The sequence below is a fragment of the Phacochoerus africanus genome, chromosome 1, assembly GCF_016906955.1.
Source record: "Phacochoerus africanus isolate WHEZ1 chromosome 1, ROS_Pafr_v1, whole genome shotgun sequence".
Lineage (NCBI taxonomy): Eukaryota > Metazoa > Chordata > Mammalia > Artiodactyla > Suidae > Phacochoerus > Phacochoerus africanus.
This window is the reverse complement of record NC_062544.1, coordinates 58,953,982-58,974,788: the sequence shown is the minus strand read 5'-3', so window position 1 is coordinate 58,974,788 and position 20,807 is coordinate 58,953,982. Positions and strand designations below refer to the sequence as shown.

At 38.9% G+C, this 20,807-nt stretch overlaps 1 protein-coding gene across 2 annotated transcripts in view; it reads left to right on the top strand.

The window, feature by feature from the left end:
• The window catches only part of SPEF2 (sperm flagellar 2), a 174,072-nt gene that overhangs the window by 8,346 nt on the left and 144,919 nt on the right, over positions 1-20,807 (top strand). For both annotated transcript variants that reach the window (XM_047767236.1, XM_047767225.1), the window contains exons 2-6: positions 4,060-4,162; positions 10,296-10,548; positions 13,098-13,268; positions 15,184-15,324; positions 17,020-17,084. In XM_047767236.1, the coding sequence (XP_047623192.1) occupies positions 4,060-4,162; positions 10,296-10,548; positions 13,098-13,268; positions 15,184-15,324; positions 17,020-17,084 (733 nt within the window). The remainder of the gene's footprint in view (positions 1-4,059; positions 4,163-10,295; positions 10,549-13,097; positions 13,269-15,183; positions 15,325-17,019; positions 17,085-20,807) is intronic.

Here is a 20,807-nt window from a genome sequence, read left to right as displayed (position 1 = left end):
CTATGTTTAGCCTTTATTTGTCCCACTCAACATTTTTTGTACCATAAAAATCAACTGTGTTTGATTACCTGTGTTTCCTTGATTAGTGAGCATGTTATAGCTTATCTGGCCCCAATGGTAGGCCTGTGTCTGAATTTTAAAGACAGGATCGAATATTTGCTCTCACAGGATTGACTTACCTGCAAATAAGGATGTTTGTACTGTAGTCATTAAGGGTCTCTGACTGAGCTTATGAATTGTATAAACTATTGTCTTAAATTGGAGGCAGTAATAATAATAAAATGATCACTGAGCTCTTACTCTATACCCAGAGTTATGCTTAACACTTTGCATGTGATCATCTCATTTAATTTTCAAACCAACTCTTAGGAGGTGGAATCCACCACTCCCTGTCTTTTAAAGACAAGAAACTGAGGCTGTAAAACTCTCCAAAGTCCAGGGGCATATAAGTGGGTCAAGGAATCAAACCCAAGACTATCTCTCCAGAGCCTGTGCTCTCCCTGTTACCATTTGGAATGTAGAAGGCTTATCTTCTGTGCTTCCTCCAGCCGGCTCAGGGCCATCCTAGTGGAGAAGCAAGTAGACCCTTCCACCCGCTTTACAGCCTAATGAAGATCATGCACAAAGGCTTGCATCAGAGTTTTCAGCAAATGAAAATTTTAGCCACAGGGATCAGACATGTGGATTTGGAAGACTGGAGGCATGGCTGAGTGGTTGCTGAACATTTTTTCAGGTGTAGATAATTTTAGAGCTTAGGGTGAAGATCATCCTTGGGCTCCCACGGTTCATTTACCTCTCATGGCCTTCATTGTTCTTGTCCTAGAGTCAACCCACCTCTTCTCTCCTCTAGGAAATTCCAGCTGTAAATGCAAATTAACTCATAGAGATGGCTGTCATGCAGTTTGTCTGGCTATTTTGCAACCTTTACTGGAAAGAAAACTTTGATAAACCAAAGATGGGAAAATGAGCTTTTCTTTGCTTTTTCTTTCTTCCTATGTTTCTCCCCACACTTCTCTCCATTTCCCTTTTTTTTCTTTTTCTCTCTCTGGCTTCTTATCTTTCTTCTCATACTTTGCAGGGTACATATCCCTGGCTTATATGCTTTTTCATCCTTTTCTTCATCTAATTTCTTGCATGTATTTTTTCTCCTCTTTCCTGTTTTCTGCATGTTTTCACTCTGTTGCTTTTGCCTTTGCTCTGGTCCTTCACTCATTGTTTCCTTTTATGCTCCTGTAGCACAAGGTAAACCTGAAGTGTCTTGTGCACACAGAGCCCCAGACATGTTTTTTAACTTGCTTATTTATAGTATACTACTTGACAATGAAATACTAAGTGTTCACTCTTATTTGACTTTTCTATCCAAAATACCTCTATTTTATCCATATCAGTATTGCCTTATTAATTAAGCTTTGCCATTTCAAAGGGAGTGGATTATGATTTGGTTTTTCTAGTGACCTTATGTAGCAAAGGGTTTGCCACAGACCATTTGCCTGTAAGTTGAGAGTGATAGAACAGGATACAGTTCTTCCCCAATTATTCACAGACTAGATTTCTGGTCTTCAGTCAACAAGAACAGTAGGCAAAGTAAAAAATCCAAAGGGAGGGGACGTGAGCACCTGAAGGCAACATAGAGGCATTTCCTGGATACTGAGTTATAGCCTGTAGGCTATTATTAGGAATCCATAGTCTGACATTGACTGTGTGTCCAGTGGCTCTTCAGAAAACTAAGAGAGGAATATAGACGGGCTATAGAAGAAAGAAAGGATAGCAGCAGAAAGAAGAAAGCAACAGGCAGGAGAGGTGTAAGGCACAGCCAGAGCCGCCCAGATGGCACAGTGAGGGCATTGAGGGCAGACGAGACCCAGGGAACAGTGTTGGAGGCCAGCAGTGGTGGGTCTTTGAGGAAAGGAGAAAGCAACATTGACTCAGCAAGAGGAGATGGCACCCCTCTGCCTTTTGGAGGCAGAAGGAGCTGTTCAATTTCATTTGCTTCAGTGATCACTGCTGTATGATGCCAGAAGGCATAGTCAATAGGTCTAGTGCTGGACAATTCAGGAGCTCACCCTGGCTAAACAGAATCAGTGAGAATACTTGACATCTATTTAAACTACTTGATTACTTATATTGATTTAACTTAAGAATCTTAGTTTTATGAAGAGTGTAAAATATTTTGCAAACAGATATTAAGAAAGCTTTGGGCATAATTACAGGCTGGTGTCATCTATGCAAGAGTCTTATGATAATGTGAAGTCATCTGAGTAAGGTCTCTGTGCAGTGGCCTTTATGGAGCAACACACCTCAACACCCCCCCTGCAACCATACACCAAGCATCAGTTCTACAAATCATGAAAAACTTGTTCTTTCTTCATTTTCAATTACCCATTTATTGTTAGTCATCGATAAGAGAGGATAATATGGTATGAATGAGTTTGTGACACTGTGATAACATACAGTCCTTCAATTGCTGTTGTCTAAAGGACCCCTATTAAATGATGTTGAAGCTTTCTGGAGGATTTTGAAATCATTTGAGAGATGATGGCTTTTTCCTGTGAGAATCTAACTTTTTTTCTTTTTTTTTTCTTTTTTCTTGTGTCTTTTTTTGCCTTTCCTAGGGCCACTCCCGCGGCATATGGAGGTTCCCAGGCTAGGGGTCCAGTCGGAGCTGTAGCCACCGGCCTGTGCCAGAGCCATAGCAAGGCAGGATCTGAGCCATGTCTTCGACCTACACCGCAGCTCACAGTGACGCCGGATCCTTAACCCACTGAGCAAGGCCAGGGATCAAACCCACAACCTCAGGGCTCCTAGTCGGATTCATTAACCACTGTGCCACAATGGGAACTCCAAGAGAATCTAATTTATTTTAGGTATCATTTTGTATATCGTTCTTGAATATCATGTAACCCTATATGCTTCACTTCATAAAAAAAAAATACAGTGACCTTCAAACTAAGGATATTTTTAAAGAAAGCAAATTCTATTTAACACTGTTTTTTTTTTTCTGCACTCAGAATTGTGTGTATACTATATGTCAGGCATGGTCCCGAGGAACTTTCATATATTACCTCTAATCTTTAGTATAGCTCTCTGAGATAGGTTCAGATATGATGCGGGGACAAGAACTCAGGAAGGTTGTGCAGCTTGGCAGAAGTTACACAGCTAGTGAAGGACAGAACCAAGATTCCGGCATAGATAACTCTGGCTCCAAAATCTGTCTTCCTCTGGGCTGTCTCCATCATTGCATGGAACAGCAACTAGACTGGAGTAAACTCCTCAACCACCAAGCAAAAGCTCGAGCGTGTCCAGCGGACTTTATTTAAGAAGGTACAGGAGTTCCCGTTACAGCTCAGCGGGTTAAGAACCCGACATAGTGTCTGTGAGGATGTGGGTTCAATCCCTGGTCTCGCACGGTCGGTTAAGGATCCAGTGCTGTCACAATATGTGGTGGCGTCGCTTGCAGATGTGGCTCAGATCCAGTGTTGCCTTGGCTGTGGTGCAGGCCTTCAGCTGCCACTCCAATTTGACCCCTAGCCTGGAAACTTCCATGTGCTGCAGGTGTGGCTGTAAAAAGGAAAAAACAAATAAAAAAACATGTGCAGAAGATTTTTGTAAAATTTCCAGTGTGGAAAGGTGAAAATTAAGTTTTGAGGCTTAAAGAGATTAGATTGTGCCTCACTTGGCCAAAATATGTGATCGTCATCCACAGGTTGTCTCGATAACTGAGATATTAGAGTATAATTTTATAAAATGTACCCAAAGTTTGTTTTTAGATCTAAGTTATACATTTTATTGATTGGTTAGTTTGCTTTGATCAAAAATTGTCTTTTCCTTCAAAGTGTCATATGTTATCAAGTACTGACTTACATTTATTCAGGAATCTTTATTTCTGATGTTAAACTTCAGTATTTTCATTTGGTTATTAAAAGATGTTTTTAGAAGTATTTTCATGCATCATAAGTTCAAGTTAAATTAGGGAGTTTTACTCTATGTATATACAATGAAAATATATGAGCTCCATGTACAGTATTATATTGACGTCATCTCTATGTTTTTAAAATTCAGGTCCCAAATCATTTGCAAAGGCATTTTCCAGTGGCTATCTAATTGGAGAAGTTTTGCACAAGTATGAACTTCAGGATGATTTTGCAGAATTTTCAGAAAAGAGGTTAGTGAGATTCTTCCTCACTTAAAAAAAAAGGTCAATTCCTTTGCCATTTGGATGGTTTTAGCCTCCAGAGTTAACATTAAAGAATCATTTATCACAAGATTCTTCCAAACTTATAGCAGGCAAGCCCACCACTGGGTATGGAAATTGTGGCTTCCTCACATATACATACTTCATTTTCTGTGGGAGAAAGTTATATGATTTATAGGAGAGAAAGTTATATGATTGCAGCAAGCTCTCATCTCTAGATGGGCCCCATTTTAATATCTCTGTATTCCCTGCAGTCCTGTGTTTTATTAAGTTTGTCAAGTGTTCACCCATCACTTCTCCAAAAGTTCTTTTGCCCATTTCTTTCTCTCTTCTCCTTCTGGGACTCCCATTGTGTGTATGTTGGTCTCCTAGATGATATCCCACAGATCTCTGTTGATTTTTTTTAAAATAAACTTCTTATTTTAGAACAGTTTTAGATTTATAGAAAAAATTGCAAAGAGAGTACAGAGAGTTCCCATATTGTTCACACCTAGTTTCCCCCTACTATTAGCATCTTATATTGGTGTGGCACATTTTGGATTAAAGATTTGCTATAATTTTTACCTAATGTCTTTTTCGTGTCAGTGACCCATTAGGATAGCACCTTACATTTTGTAGTCATGTCTCCTAAGACTCTTCTTGGCTGTGATTCTTTCTTAGACTTTCCTTGTTTTTGATAACCTTTACAGTTTTGGAGAATTAAAAACTGGTCAGGTTCTTTGTACATAGTCCCTCAGTTAGAATTTGTCTGATGTTTTCCTCATGAGTGGAATGAGTTTCTATGTTTTGAAATTCTTCACATTTTTCTTTTTTCTTTTTCCTTTCTGTTTCTCCTGTGAATAATTTCAATTTATCTATCTTTGAGTTTACTGATTCTTTCTTCTGCCATCTCAGATCTCCTGTTGAGCTATTCTAGTGAATTTTACATTTCAGTTATTGTACTTTTCAACTTTAGAAAGTTGGTTCATATTTTTATAATTTTTATTTATTTACTTATTTTTTTTCTTTTTAGGGCTGCACCCATGGCATATAGAATTTCCCAGGGTAAGGGTCAAATAGGAGCTGCGGGTGTTGGCCTACACCACAGCCACAGCAATGCCGGATCTGAGCCACATTTGCAATCTATGCCACAGCTTGCGGCAATGCCTGATCCTTAACCCACTGAGTGAGGCCAGGGCTCAAATCTGCATTCTCATGGATACTAGCTGGGTTCTTAACCCACTCAGCCACAATGGGAACTCCTATAATTTTTATTTCTTTATTGATATTATTTTTTGTTGAAATGTTTGTTCTCATGCTTTCTTTTTTAATTTTCAAAAAAAATGGGTTCTTTTAGTTTTTTTTTTTTTCCTCTTTTTTTTTTAGGCTTGTACCTGTGGTATATGGAATTTCCCAGGCTAGGGATTGAATCAGAGCTCTAGCTGCCAGCCTATGCTACAGCCACAGCAATACCAGATCCTAGCTGAGTCTATAATCTGCACCACAGCTCATGGTGATGCTAGATCCTTAACCCATGGGGCAAGGCCAGGAATTGAACTCACATTCTCATGGACACCGATCAGATTCTTAACCCCCTAAGCTGCAATGGAACTCCCTAGTTTTTTTTTTTTTTTTAACATTTATAATAGCTGATTTAAGGTCTTTGTCTAATAAATGTGATGTCTTGGCTTCCTCAGAGGTTTCTACTGACTTTTTCCCCCTGTGTATCAACCATACCTTCCTGTTTCTCTGTATGTCTCATACTTATTGAAAATAGACATTCAAAATAGTATAATGAGTTAACTCAGATTGACCCACCTCCCCAGGGTTAGTCGTTGTTGCTGTTTGTTGTTTGTTGCTGCTGCTGCATATTTTTGTTTGTTTAATTACTATCCCACATTAATTCTGGAAAGTCTGTATTCCTTATTACATACAGCAACTAAGGACTCTGCTTCATTAGCTTAGTGAACAGAGCCAATGAACAGAGGTCAGTGTATGAACAGGCATTGCCCCTGGCCCATAGCAGGCACACAATAATATTTCTCTGTTGAGTGAATGAATGATTTCAGAAAGTGTACCTGGTTAGTTTAGAAAACTTAAGGGACCATACTGATCAGATCATGCATGCGGTATTTCAGGGGCACCAAACTGTCTCTTGTTAGTGGGGCCATAGAAGGCCTTGGTGTGAAACGGAAAAAGGGACTCCATATGGATGGACGCAACTGTGAAGACACAGGTCTTAGTGGACGGAGAGGCCTTTGTGCAAAGAAAAAGAAGCCCCTTCTTGGATGAAGCAGCCTCATGCTAGATTCAGGCAGGGCTTGGCAAGCTGGGCACAGAGTAGATTTCACACTCTTGCCTCGCCTGGACAGGTGTGTGCCCTGGACATCATTGTGTGTAGTGGCCCTGCCTTGTACTCACTGCGGAGGACTAAATTTCTGTTCCACTGGGAGTCATCACATTTCTTGACATAGGGAGAGGGACCCACTTGTCCTGATAACCAAATACTATCCATCTTTAGTTCCTGGAAGAATACAGTTTTTGTCCAGGGAACATGGTATTTTAAAGAAGGCAAGGGAGTTCCCATCGTGGCGCAGTGGTTAACGAATCCAACTAGGAACCGTGAGGTTGCGGGTTCGATCCCTGGCATGGCTCAGTGGGTTGAGGATCCAGCGTTGCCGTGAGCTGTGGTGTAAGGTTGCAGACGCGTCTTAGATCCCGAGTTGCTGTGGCTCTGGTGTGGGTCGGCAGCTACAGCTCCAATTAGACCCCCAGCCTGGGAACCTCCATATGCCACAGGAGCGGCCCTAGACAAGGCAAAAAGACAAATACTACTACTACTACTACTACTACTACTAATAATAATAATAATAATAAAATAAAGAAGGCAAGAATCAGTGAATCCGATGATCTGAACTTTGTCATAATGTATTCAGTGGGGAAAAGTCAAGTCTTTTTTTAGACAGCTCTCTAGTGCCAGAGCTCATGAGTTGGGGATTCTTATGTAATATTTTTTAGTTTCTTTAGTCTAAATGCAAACAGTAAACTAAATCTATGTTGCTAATAATTTGAAGTTATTTGCTTTGGGAATTCCTTAATCCTAAGAATGACTCATCTAACTCTGAAAGAATTCTGTCTCAGGATGTCTTTAGTCTGTCACAGAAGGTGAAAAATGAGCGGATTAGTTTAAAAAGAATAAAAAGTAAAGGAGCATGGCTATCCCTTGGGAGGGCAGCTTCTAATTACCTTGTGAACTGTGTTCCCTCAGCAGGTGGCAAGGAGGGGAGGAGATAGGTAATCCCTTGGCAAATAAGGACAGCAAATAGGGAGGGAGGAGGTTCTTCCCCCAACACATCCCTTATTCCCTCAGGGGTCATCATTTACATCATAAGTTCTGTCTCCAGAGCACAGATGTCCCAGTGGTTTCTCGGTGTTCAAAAACAACTGTTGATTATCATGCTGTACCAATTAAACTCATACTGTAACAAGAATGGACTTTCACCAGTTGCTGCACCAGTTGTATTTCCATAACTTTGGTTGGAAATACAGAATATATGTTAAAAACTTCCAGTGAGAAGTACTATCACACCTGGATACCTTGGCCAGACCATAAATTTTAAAACCTGCTGTGTCACTGAACCATAGTGTTACTACCAGGCTCACGCTACCTTCTGGGGGGTCATTAATAGAAGTAAGAGGAGGAGAAATGTTCTTCACTGTTATTGGGCACAGGGCTAAAGTTTGATACCATTTGGAAATAAATAGTGTTTGCTTTTGGATTCCCCCTCCTGAATTACAGTGCCTCTAACCCATGTAGCCCAAAGTTTTGACTCTGGCAAAACCTTTGCAAAGTGGCTCTCGGGACATTTCTTTCCAAATAAGTGCAGTGGACAAGGCATACAGGACTCCTAGGATAGGCAGGATTAACTCCCATGGAAGATCGAAAAGGAGTGTCAGGTCCTTTCCAGGGAAAGTGAACATGACTCATTGATCATCGTCTTTCACAAGCACACTCTTCAAAACATGGTGTGCTCTACCCTAATCATTTTAGGCCAGTGTTTGTTACCTCAAACCATAAGGTCATTTGTGGACGAACACATTGCAAAACTGGACGTGACATGAGAAGACCTACAAAAAAATGTTTACCTGTTGTGGCTGATAAGATTGCCTTATAACATTCCTTCTCTCAACTGATCCCCTCTATGGGCATTTATCTTTTCTCAATTTAAAATATTTTATTCCAGGAGTTCCCGTCGTGGTGCAGTGGTTAACGAATCCGACTAGGAACCATGAGGTTGCGGGTTCGATCCCTGGCCTTGCTCAGTGGGTTAACAATCTGGTGTTGCCGTGAGCTGTGGTGTAGGTTGCAGACGCGGCTCGGATCCTGCATTGCTGTGGCTGTGGTGTGGGCTGGTGGCTACAGCTCCAATTCGACCCCTAGCCTGGGAACCTCCATATGCCGCGGGAGCAGCCCAAAGAAATAGCAAAAAGACAAAAAATATATATATATATTTTATTCCAGATTTGGTTGATGCAGTTTGCCACATAGGACACTAAGTTGCACCACACAACTGGCGAAGGACTTCAGTGTCTTGTGTCACTAATATTTGTTGACGTTGGCCTTCCCATGATACGCTGGCTCCTTATTTCTATTTAGAAATCATTCATATATTTCCCCAGCCCCGCCCATTTGCAGTTGATAGGCACTTTTTTGGCTAGATTTTAGGAGGTTCACAAACATTCCAAAATGGTATACACATCTTATACATTTTGTGTAGGTGCATGGATGTATGTTTTCTTTCCTGTAAAAAAGGTTCCATAGCTCTCATCAGATTTCCAAAGAATGGTATCTATGACTAGAAAAAAAAAAAAAAAAGATTTATAGCCACTGCTTGAGAGCAATCTCTTGATAAATAGTATACTAGGTACAGTATATAAAGTTTAAGAAGAGCTAAGGGATCTTTATCAGCTTCTAAAAGTTCAGTTAAGGTCATTAAAGGTCGTTGTATCTTCCCCAGATAATTTTATAGTCCAAAATAAAGTGTGGAGTTAGTAACCCTATAATATTAGAAACTCTGCCAACTCCTTCTGTTCTAAGGTGTTTTTTTTTTCCAGAGGGGGGATAGGACTTATATTCAAATTAAGTCAGTACAATGTATATATTCAGTGTATTTTTTTCCATTAAAGAATGTCACTGAATGTTTGGAAGTTAAAATATGGAGAAAATAGGTTAAAATTGATATTTGCATCCAGTTTGATCATAGAGAGGCACAAAAGTTGAAAATGCATCTAACATCTTTTGCCTTCTTTCTGTCTCTGGATTCATAAGCTTATTAACAGGCCACTTGAAATGTTAATTACAACAGTTATAGCAGTCTATTACTACTTGTTTTTCATCTATTTTTCCCACTATGAACTCATAAAGGTCAGGGTGTCTTATGCATCTTTGTAAGACTTTAATTAATTTATAAAAATTTAATAAATAAATTCTTGGAAGAAGTGAGAGACTAAATTAGCAAATGAATTCATGAATTTCTTCTGAAATCTGAGCCTAATTTGATAACAGGTAATTCAGTAATACATATAACTTGGAAAATCTTTAGTGATTCTTGAAGTAATAAAAATGTACAATGAAGATTACATAACTAGTTCAATTGTAAAGGTAATATTATTTAATTAAATATTTCTGTCAGTACCTGAGAGGATTATTGTGAAAATTGACACTGCAACTGAAAATAGAGTTATTTCCAGGATCCAGTCATAATATCATCTAAAGAAATGGACATTTAAATTGCAATTTTGCCTTCTGAGTAAATATTTAGTTTTTCCATTTAGAAGGAGGTATTAAGTTATGTTTTTGTAGAAATTCTAGCACTTCTTTAAGTAGAAAAATATATGAAATTAATGAGTTTTAGTTTAGCCATTCAAGAGAAATAAATGCATGGAGTTGAGAGGATAATTGACAAAATCTCAATGTATCTACATGACTGAGTGGTTTTAGGAAGGAATGGTATATTTAAAAGAATATAGGATAATTCATAATATTGGATTATGATAATACCTCTGATATTTGTTGTTTGCTTTTAAATAAGTGTCTAATTATGTAAAATATTTTAATGCCTAGGATTTCAAGTGCCAAACTTAATAATTTTTCTCGCTTGGAGCCAACACTTCACCTTCTGGGTGTGCAGTTTGATCAGAATGTGGCCCATGATATCATCACAGAAAAGCCTGGGGTGGCCATGAAACTCTTATATCAATTATACATTGCTCTTCAGAGAAAGAAGAGGAGTGGACTGACTGGTGTGGAATTGCAAACCATGCAACCCCTGACAAACACAAAACTTCAGAACATGAAAAGTGAGGCTTTTCGAGATGTGAGTACATAATGTCATAAGCAAATCACAATATAAAACCTGATAAAGAGGCATGACAGTGATGTTGCATTCTCAAAGAAGCCCCATTGAGCATATTTGTCCCTGATGTATGTTATAGGCCATATTTGGGTTTTGTTTCATATGGACATTTTCAATTCTTTTATCCATTGTTGATGCCTCCCTCTCTCTGATCCATCAATAACTAACCAAATTCTGTTGTCCCTAATACCTAGTGCCTAATACCTAGTGCCAGTCCCATACCTATGCCTGTTCCTCTCTTTCCATTTCTAACCCCATCATTATTTGCTCAGATCTCCTGCTGAACTACCCAGCAACCTACCAACCCATCTCCCCATCTTCAGGCTTTCTTCTAGAGGTTAATCAACTGCTAGATGAATCTGCCCTCACCTCCACTTTTGTGGGTTTCTTCTGCTCAGAAACCTATTTTACATATATCTCATCCCTCAATTCAACCTGCATTCAAGTTCTCTCATTAAACGGTCTCATCCTGTCTTTCTAACCTGATTTCTTCATAACCCTCAGCATAAAGTTGTTCTTCTACATTGATCAGCAGCCTGTCCTTGAATAGGACTTGCAAATTTCTGCTCTTCCACCCAAGCTCACCCTTCTGTCTCCTCTTCCCCCAAACTTTCCTCCATCTGCTCTGTCCACTTGGACTCTTTCTGTAGGACTCCTAGGGCACAAGTAATTCTTCCGCTTTGGGGTTAACTTGCTTCTGCTGATATTAATGACTGACTTTCATTATTTGTCATATAGCCTCACAAGATTTTTTAGTTCCTCCGGTTCAAGATATATACCTAGTACAATGCTTTGAACATTGCAAGTGCTCGCTAAATGTCTTTTGATTATTTAACATAACTTTTTAGTTGACAGATCTCTGTAATTCCTGTGCTATTTCCTTTTCATAAGTGAAGGGCATTAACTTTTCCAGGCCTATAGGGTAATGAGTACTGTACTGATGAAACACACTAATTAGCAATGGAGATAATAGAACTTAATTTGTGAGGCAACAATGACAATAGGTATGAGGGCTGCCTTCACTTTCAGATTTGTGTGTTCTTGATGGACATCCTATGAGCCTGGTAGCAGAATAAACTCAGCTCAACAGATATTTCCTGAGCTGGGGAGGAAATAAGAATTAAGTTGAAGATATAGGTATGTGTTGAGGTGGAGACGTAGCATGTTCAAGGACCTTACAATTTCATTGCCACCGTGAAGACAGAGACTAGGCCACTTTTAACAATGAAAGGAGCAGGGGGATGTTTAAGTACATCAAGTCAGCTTGAAGGACCTTAAATATTCTTCTAAGTTCAGGTATCTACTAAGGGAGCTTTAGAAAAGGAGAACCTAGAGTGGTTTGGGCAATGGTCCCATTAAAAAAATTGTTTTTGGTAAGTCATCAGCTTCTAATTAGATTACTTTTGTTTTTTTGTTTTGTTTTGTTTTGTTTTTGTCTTTTTGCTATTTCTTTGGGCCGCTCCCGCAGCATATGGAGGTTCCCAGGCTAGGGGTCTAATTGGAGCTGTAGCCACCAGCCTACGCCAGAGCCACAGCAACGCGGGATCCGAGCCGCATCTGCGACCTACACCACAGCTCATGGCAATGCCAGATCGTTAACCCACTGAGCAAGGGCAGGGACCGAACCCGCAACCTCATGGTTCCTAGTCGGATTCGTTAACCACTGCACCACGACGGGAACTCCTAGATTACTTTTGGATAACAAAGTTTTAGTGAAATACGTTAGCCGTGTTTCTCTGTGTCCCATTTTATGATCATCTCTGAGAATTCATTTTCTTGTACTGTTGCACCCTCATTTCCAGTGGCTTGGAAGTTTTCATTGTCTCTTCACTTTTTACTAGGAGGCGGCTTACATAATGGAAAGAATCTAGCTTCTTATATTATCTCTATGTGTTGAAATTGGTTTTATCAATGATTTTTATGATAATGTATTTCTGAAGATACAAATACCATTCATTGATGGAGTTCCCATCATAGCTCAGCGGAAACAAATCCGCAACCATGAGGTTGCGGGTTCAATCCCTGGACTCACTCAGTGGGTTAAGGATCTGACGTGGCCATGAGCTGTGGTGTAGATCACAGATACGGCTCGGATCCTGCGTTGCTGCGGCTGTGGCATAGGCCAGCAGTTGTCGCTCCAATTTGACCCCTAACCTGGGAACTTCCATGTGCCGCAAGTGCGGCCCTAAAAAGCAAAAAAAAAAAAAAAAAGTCATTCATTGAAAATTAAACTTGGCAAAATGTTTAATTTTATAAATTAGAATTAAAGTATATGTGAGACTCTTTGTAAGAAGGAATTCAAATCATGCATTTTTATTGTCCTTAACTCAGTTAAGGATATGAGTGATTGGTACAGGGCTTGAATTTACTTTAACTATCAACAATAGTAATTCATAGAAATTTTATTTTGAAGTAATAGTAATTCATTGAAATTTTATGTGTGCTTATAACAACATTATAGTCTCTATCCTCTAGTAATGGAATCTTTTTGAAATGCTTTCTTCATTTAGAGACTCAGAAACCTGATACCACGTCAAACTGATGTCAGTCTGATGCGGGTTTCACACAGGTTTCAAGAAAAGTATAAATACAAGGACGAAGATCTTGTCCACACACATTTGAAGAAACTTGAAAATTTTCAAAAACTCCAGGAAGAACAGAGATCTTTTAATATCGAAAAGGTTTTATAGAACAATTTTTTTGAGAAACTCGTTAACTGCATAGTATACTGTTTGCAACTTCTGCCTGTAGTACACATTGCATAAGCATGAATCCAGCATGAGTTGCAGGTTCCTGATGCATGACTCAGTTCGGCCTGCTCTTACCTTCCTCTCCCTTCAATTTTCCCTTTCTCCATCTCCGCTCTTGCTGTCGTCTCTCCTTGGGGCTAAAACAAGAACTGCCTTCTCTGGAATAGTAGGGCAACTTGATCCCTTTTTAAGCTGTCTAGTGGAAATGAATGCTTCACATGGTTTAGTGATGGGGGCTGCTACAAGCTACTCCAATGAAGGCTCATGGCCATTGTCACTACCAAAGGATACAGAATGGATCTTTCCTTGTCTTGTTTTCCTCTTTGCAACCCCTTGGTCTTCCCATCCTGCTCCATTTCTGTCTTTCTGACAATGTTCTAATCCCCTTCAGCATCACTTAGCATTTCCCTGACTCTTGCTTCTTTCTTTGACTAACTCCCTGCTGCTTTCCAGATTCCTTTGAAAATCTTTAGTGATCTCCTGTGCCTTTAAGTATAGGAGAAGACAGTGATATGTGGAATCATCAAAAACTTTTAGGAGACTTTCAGGCAGCTGTGTGTATGGAATGTGTAAACTACAGGTCAACGAATTATAGTTCTTCTAATTGCATGGTAAAGCACTTTTTAAATTCACATATTTAGAATGCCAAGCAATGAACCTATCTTGTAGGGAGGGAGGGAAAGATGAGAGACCAACTATGGAAGACCTTCTGATCCCATTACTTGCCAGAAAGTGGATTGAGCCCTAGGCTTCCCCCAGAGTCGCATGTGAGAGAGACAAGGCACTCAACTCATAAGGCTTAAGTCCATACCAAGTACTGGGGCTCTCCTTTTATGGAACTGGCCTGTCTGACTTTGAAGTGCCACATCAAATGTAGAAAGTCTCTGCAGAAAGTTGGGTAGAAGGAAGAATGACCCCCCTAAATATTCTGAAATAAAATATGATAGGAAGCAAATAGGACAAAAGGTAGAGCCTATGTCTTCCCAGCTTTCCTAAGAAAAAGTGTAAAACATATGGCACTTAAAAATGCCATATTTTTAGGAATGAAATGAAGAAGCATTTTTAATTATTTACAGTTTCTGTCCTTTTAGTGGTAAATTGAAGTTTCTTATCTGTAGACATAGAACTATTGATCTTATTAATTCTGTCTAATGCATTCATAGCAAAGTCATGATTCGTTTCACGTTACCTCTTAAGTCATTCATTTTTAAAATGTTTTATGTAACTTTTACTGGATTTTTTTTCCTTCAGCTGCACTCCCCTGCTTATATTCTTCTTAAAATAATTACTGCCTACATAGAGAAGAGATGATCCAATAATGGTAACAATAGTGTTAATCCAAGATTTGAGGTAGCCTCTGAACTCATTGTTGTAACTGTAACTGAGTTTGGGGAGAGCTTGTCATTTCTATTGGGTTCCCTGGGATTCCTCCTAGAGATCATGTCCTAGATTGAATTTTTTCTTCAGACCATCTTCAGAGACAGAGTTTTCTCTTCCCATTATTGGGCAGGTCATGAAGTTGGAACTAGGAAAGAATCACACTCTTCTTTGTACTGGGGACACCTTTATTATCCTTTTTGTGTCACCACCTGGAATGAAAAGACACACATTTGATTGGCCTAATTTCAGGATTCCAAAATTGTCTTAATATCATACTTTTCAAATTAAGTTATATTGGTACCTCCTTCCTAATGTTACACAGTTGTAACACATCTAATCCATTGGTTAATGGCTGAATTTGGAAAATTTCAATGGAAAATTTGCGTATATGTGTACCTGTGAGTATATAACATTGTGTATTATTTGACAAACTGAATAACTAAACTAACGTATATGGGATATTCAGCAACGCTTGAGCAGAAGACGACAAAATGAAATAATGGCCCAAATCCAAGCAGCCATCATACAGATTCCTAAGCCTGCATCAAATCGTACTCTGAAAGCACTCGATGCCCAAAAAATGATGAAAAAGAAAAAAGAGGCAGAGGTAAGTAATAATCCTTTACTACCTACTGTGTTGTGTTTATCTTAATGAAAGGATGCTATTTTCCTAAAACATATAGAGGGACTTCCCCAAACTTCCTACTTCCTTTTCAGCTTATCTCTGATGTTGTCCCTTCTTATTCAAAACTCTTCCACTGTTTGCGTATCAAATCCATTTTATATTGTTTAGAAACAGAGAATACAGCTTTAAGACAAGGATGGAAAATTCCCATTAAATGACAGTATCTGTGTGAACTCCTGTGATGGATTCTGTGGTCACTGACAAGCTAAGGCAGAGTGGGTGCTGTCATGATGGGTCATGACACCCATGGGCATGGTAGGGGCCAGTCCAGGTACCCATACCATGTATGTGCCATTCCCACTCTTTGCTTCTATTCAATTCCTCCTCACCATGCCGCACTATCTTTCTAGGCATCCTAGAAATGTTCATTGATTTGCTTGCTATCAGTATATCTTAATTTAAAATACCTACACTGGTGGTATTTTACTAGATAGTACCAACTGTCCATCATTCCAGTAGATGCAATCTGATTATATATCACAAGGGAGCAGTACTACATTTTGATACTAGTTCTTGCAATCTATGCTGCATAGTGATGCAATGATTGTTAGTGATATTCTCTCCTGTGACTTAAGAAAAAAGATTAATATCTACCATTTATTGATCTTCTGTTACATGTCAGCCTGTGGGTTGGGCAATTCATATTATCTTTAATTTATAGATAACTCTCTAAGTAAGGCATTATTTTCCCCATTTGGTAGATAACTTAGACTCAGAAAACTGACAAGTATTACCCAAGTTCCCAATGCTGAGAGTGACAGGTCTCTTTGATTTTAAAAAATCCATTATATTTTTATTAATTCACAATTTCTTTTTTTAGTATTAAAAATTCCAGAGTTCCTATTGTGGCTCAGTGGGTTAAGAACCCAGTGTTGTCTCTGTGAGGATGTGGGTTCCATCCTTGGCCTCACTCAGTGGGTTTGAGGATCTGGCATTGCCACAAGTTGCAACATAGGCCTCAGATGCAGCTCTGATTCAACCCCTAGCCAGGAACTTCCATATGCTGTTGGTGCAGAAGTTAAAAAAAAAAAAATCCTTTAGTTAGATTCTAAAAAATACTACCCACAGAGGCTTTTTTCTGACCCCATTTTAATAAAAGTATTTAATTCTTATGTTTCCCTGGTTTGATTAAAGTCTATTAATTAGGATTTGCAGTAGGCAGAGGATCAGCTAAAATTAATTTTCAGGGAGCAAATTCATAGCATAAATAAGGTGCAACAAGAAATGTTTCAAACACCCAATTTAATTTTAAAAGAAATATTTATATCTAAACAAATGCTTATTCTCCTTTAAGAGAATTATAGTTAAAAATGCATGTCCTGGCTCTTTGATAATCTTGATTCTCATTAAATGCCCTTTGATGTACTATCAGAGTTAGAATTGTGAACTGAATGGTTCAGGTCAGGCAGTTTTCAACTTATTTTAGGTATATTTAGCCTAGTCTGAAAGTAACAAGTCAAAACAGAAAAATATTCTAGAATGCTGCTTTTCTGCCCCTGTCTCCTAATCAGCTTGAGTTAGCAATGTGTGTCACTTTATAAATTTGAATGAATGTGGTCAATGAAAATTTTTAAAGTTCTTTAGAGGTAAAAAACTGATAATGAATTTTCTTTAAAGGATGTGGCCAATGAGATTAAGAAGTTTGAAGCTTTAATAAAAAAGGATCTCCAGGCAAAAGAAAGGTGGGTTGCAAATTACTTTAATAATCATAAAACTGCATTCTGGTCTACTTAACTTTTGACTATTTAGAAATAGTTTGCCTGAAATAGCTCTTCCAAAGATGTTTTCACCTGTAGAATCTTCAATAAGAGAATATAATAAGGAAGATAAATGAGCTAAAATTCAGATGAATCATTCATTAACAAGTTTTAATTGTTTAAGGCAAGAGGATTAATTGCTATTTTGAGATGTGAGGTTAATTAATTTTTTTCTATGCTATACTTCCTCTTCTAAGTTCACACATATATTTTAAACATTCTGTTATGGTTAACTTATATTTGTCACAATTAATCCTTTATTAGACTCTAGTTTAGTTTCTCCCATGTTGCATCCTCATCCTTGTGGGATGAGTTTGTTGACTGAATGTCACTAAGGCAGTTCAGTGAGTCCTTTACAAAAAGTGCCTGATAAATTAATGGGCCTCCTTTCCCTAAAGATAAAGATTTTCTCCCCTCTTGTTTTCTATTAGGGGTCATTGAATCACAGAAAACAATTGATTAGGGGCTATATATATGCGAAGGAGCAACTTGCATTTTTCAGGGAAACTATCCAAACTCTATTCATTTATGTTTTATAAAATATGAAATCACTATTAAAGAAGATAGACACATATTATGTACTTCAGCTCCATATTAACATATTTGAGGCAAGGGAGCAGAGTCAAATGAGGAGGAATAAGAAAACTAGAAATGGTTAAGAAGGCAGGTGTGAAAGGAAAATGAAGCAGAACGAACAATACATACATGAACTGCCTTTCCTCCCACCCCTGCAGGGCCCCCAGTTGCCCTACTCTGAGCCTGGCTCACATTTATCAGTGCTTCCTCAACTCCTGAAATAACCACCGTCCAACACTACTCACCCATGCAACTGCCACCTGAACCCCAGCACACCTGCCCTGACCTTGTCCCATAAAAACCACTCCCACTCTTTCACTCATCTCACCAGCCACATGTGCTGGAGTAATAAGCAGATGGTGTCCACTAGAAGGACTGTCTGGAAATAATGAACTACTTTGATATTTTTAGTGCATGGTATTCTTGTAGCTGCACAGCCAGCCCCTTTCCTGGGACCCCTTGTGTTCCACGCACTTCAGCAACCAGAATTAACACCAAGAACAGCAGCACCCTTCCAGTCCTTGCACCAGCATCCATTTGTATTAGTGTCCTTGCCATGTCAGTGGATAAATGTTTTAAATATCCTCCCTGTACAAACATTCAATCTGATCCTCGTTGCCTTCCCAACCCAACCTGAACCTAAGCCTTTCTATTAGTTAGCTTAGAAAACCCAAAACAAGAATGGGCTAAATGAGATGGACATTTACCTCTCTCTCCCACAACAGAAATCAGAACATCAGCCAGAATGTGTGTTGCTATTCCAAGATCATCCCTTTAGCTCCACTGTCCTGATTGTGGTCTTTGACCTCAAGGTCACATTCACAATACAAGATAGCTTCTGGGGCTCTGGCCATTTGGCCCATGTTCCAACATCAAGAAGGAGGATAGGCAAAAAGTGACTATCTCCAATCTGAACTAGCTCTCCAGGCAAGCCTTCCCAGAAGTCCCATGTAACATTTCAGCTTATACCCTATTGGCCAGAATTCAGTCACCTGGCCTCACCTAGCAGAATGGGAGGCTAGGAATTGTAGTCTTTAGCAGTTTTCCTGTGTGAAACTAAGCTCTGTTTTGAGAGAAAAGGAGGGAAACATCAGTGTCCGTGGCAGGTCCTTTCTCTGCAGAAGCTTCTTGGTCTTGCCAGAGATTTACCATTGGGGGGCCCGCAAGATTGAGAATCCTCTCTTCTCAGAGTAGCAGGATAGGCCCTGGGACAGCTGGAGTCCCTGGACCAGTCACCTCTGGCTGTGAGCAGCCCCATCTGGGACTCCAAATCCCTTCCAGTGTACTTTATAGAGAGTATATCTTCTGAGGGACCCAAATAAAAAAATGTTGGAAAGCAATAGTCTAGAGCTAACTTTTTTTTTTTTAAGTCTTTTTTGTCTTTTTAGGGCCGTACCTGTGGCATATGGAGGTTTCCAGGGTAGGGGTCGAATCGAAGCTGTAGCTGCCACCTACTCCATAGCCATAGCAACTCGGGATCCAAGCCACATCTGCATCCTACACCGTAGTTCACAGCAACACCGGATCCTTAATCCACTGAGTGAGGCCAGGGATTGAACCCAAAACCGCATGGTTCCTGGTTGGATTCTTACTGCTGCACCAACGGGAACTCCCTAGAGCTAACTTTTAAAGGGAAAAAAAAAAAAAAAAAAAAGCTGTAATAGAGTATGGCTCTCTTAGTCCTTGTTATTAATCATTCTGAATTCTTAATTTACAACCAAGCATATTCTGGGCTTTTCAAGGAACTTCATACTACTCGATGCCAGAAAGCATTAGAATCGTCTCTTAGGTTAAGCTTAGGAGAAATTTCTGCATCTGCCTCTTTCACAGCCCGCTCCTAAGACATTTTCTCAAAGATGTCACCTCAAAGTCTTTTTTCTTTTGTGAAAGAATGGAATGATGTCTCAGCAAGAGCAATGCAAGAACAACCATTGCTGCTTTTTCCCCCACATGTACTATTTCTTCATTTTTAAGACAAATAATAAATGCCATTTACTTTTTATTTCTTTAGCTGAGGCTGTTGGCTAATGTTATTTGACATTTCAATTCATAGATTTACCTTAGGCTGCTCCTAGCACTAATAATTAATACATGTACAAATATTAATTCTGTGGAGGCTTGGCAAGTAAACAGATATAATGAAAACAGAATTATTGTCCTCAAGAAACCCACATCTTGTAGAATGAATATTTATTCAGGTTAGTATCATGTTGCTTTCTTCAGGCCTTAATTGGCCTAAGACAGCAGATGGGTATCTGTATGAAAGGTTGGATGAACTGACTGATAAACAAAGGAGAAGCAATGTCTTAAGTATTTTGTTGGCAGCATCAATATAGTGTTGAGAAAGCTATTTTTTAACCCATGCTCAATCCAAGGCAAACTCTTTTAAACAACACATTTCAGTAAAAACATAGTAAGAATCTTGATGAAGAATCTCAAAAAGTTATGCCACACAATTTTCCCAAATACTTAATTGTACTAAGTCTTAACAAATAAATAGGGTTCAACCTGCTTTGTTTTTGACCTTACTGAGGCTTTTTTAGTTACACAATTTCTGCTCCATGACTCTTGATAACAGAATGCCATGGAAGATTGGACTCCTGCTGATGAGATAACCAAAATTTCATTGTGTGACTTTAAAAATTATATTACACTTTTATAGTGCTTCATAGGATGTCATGTGAAAGTTAGCAAACATCAGCTGCATGTCAGAACTATGAGGCACAGTATAACCAAAGAGTAAAATGGGATACTTTTCTTATGAGCTCAGAGTTCAGCTGGAAGCAGCACATCCACCAATAGTGAACTATAATACGATGTGACCTGCACTGTAAATATGTGATTATTAAACAGAACTAATTGTAACTTAAGACTTTTAATTCAACTGTGTATATTACTTGGATCTCTGATTTAATGAAACTGCGTAGCCTCAGATTTAAAAAAAAGCACTTGTGATTATTACTCCATTGAACATGAATTAGCAATGCTTTTATAAGTACTTCCATCTACCTGAGAATTGATGACTACTTAATCCCTGCATTCCATAATAATGTGTCCTTGTCTTTTGAATAA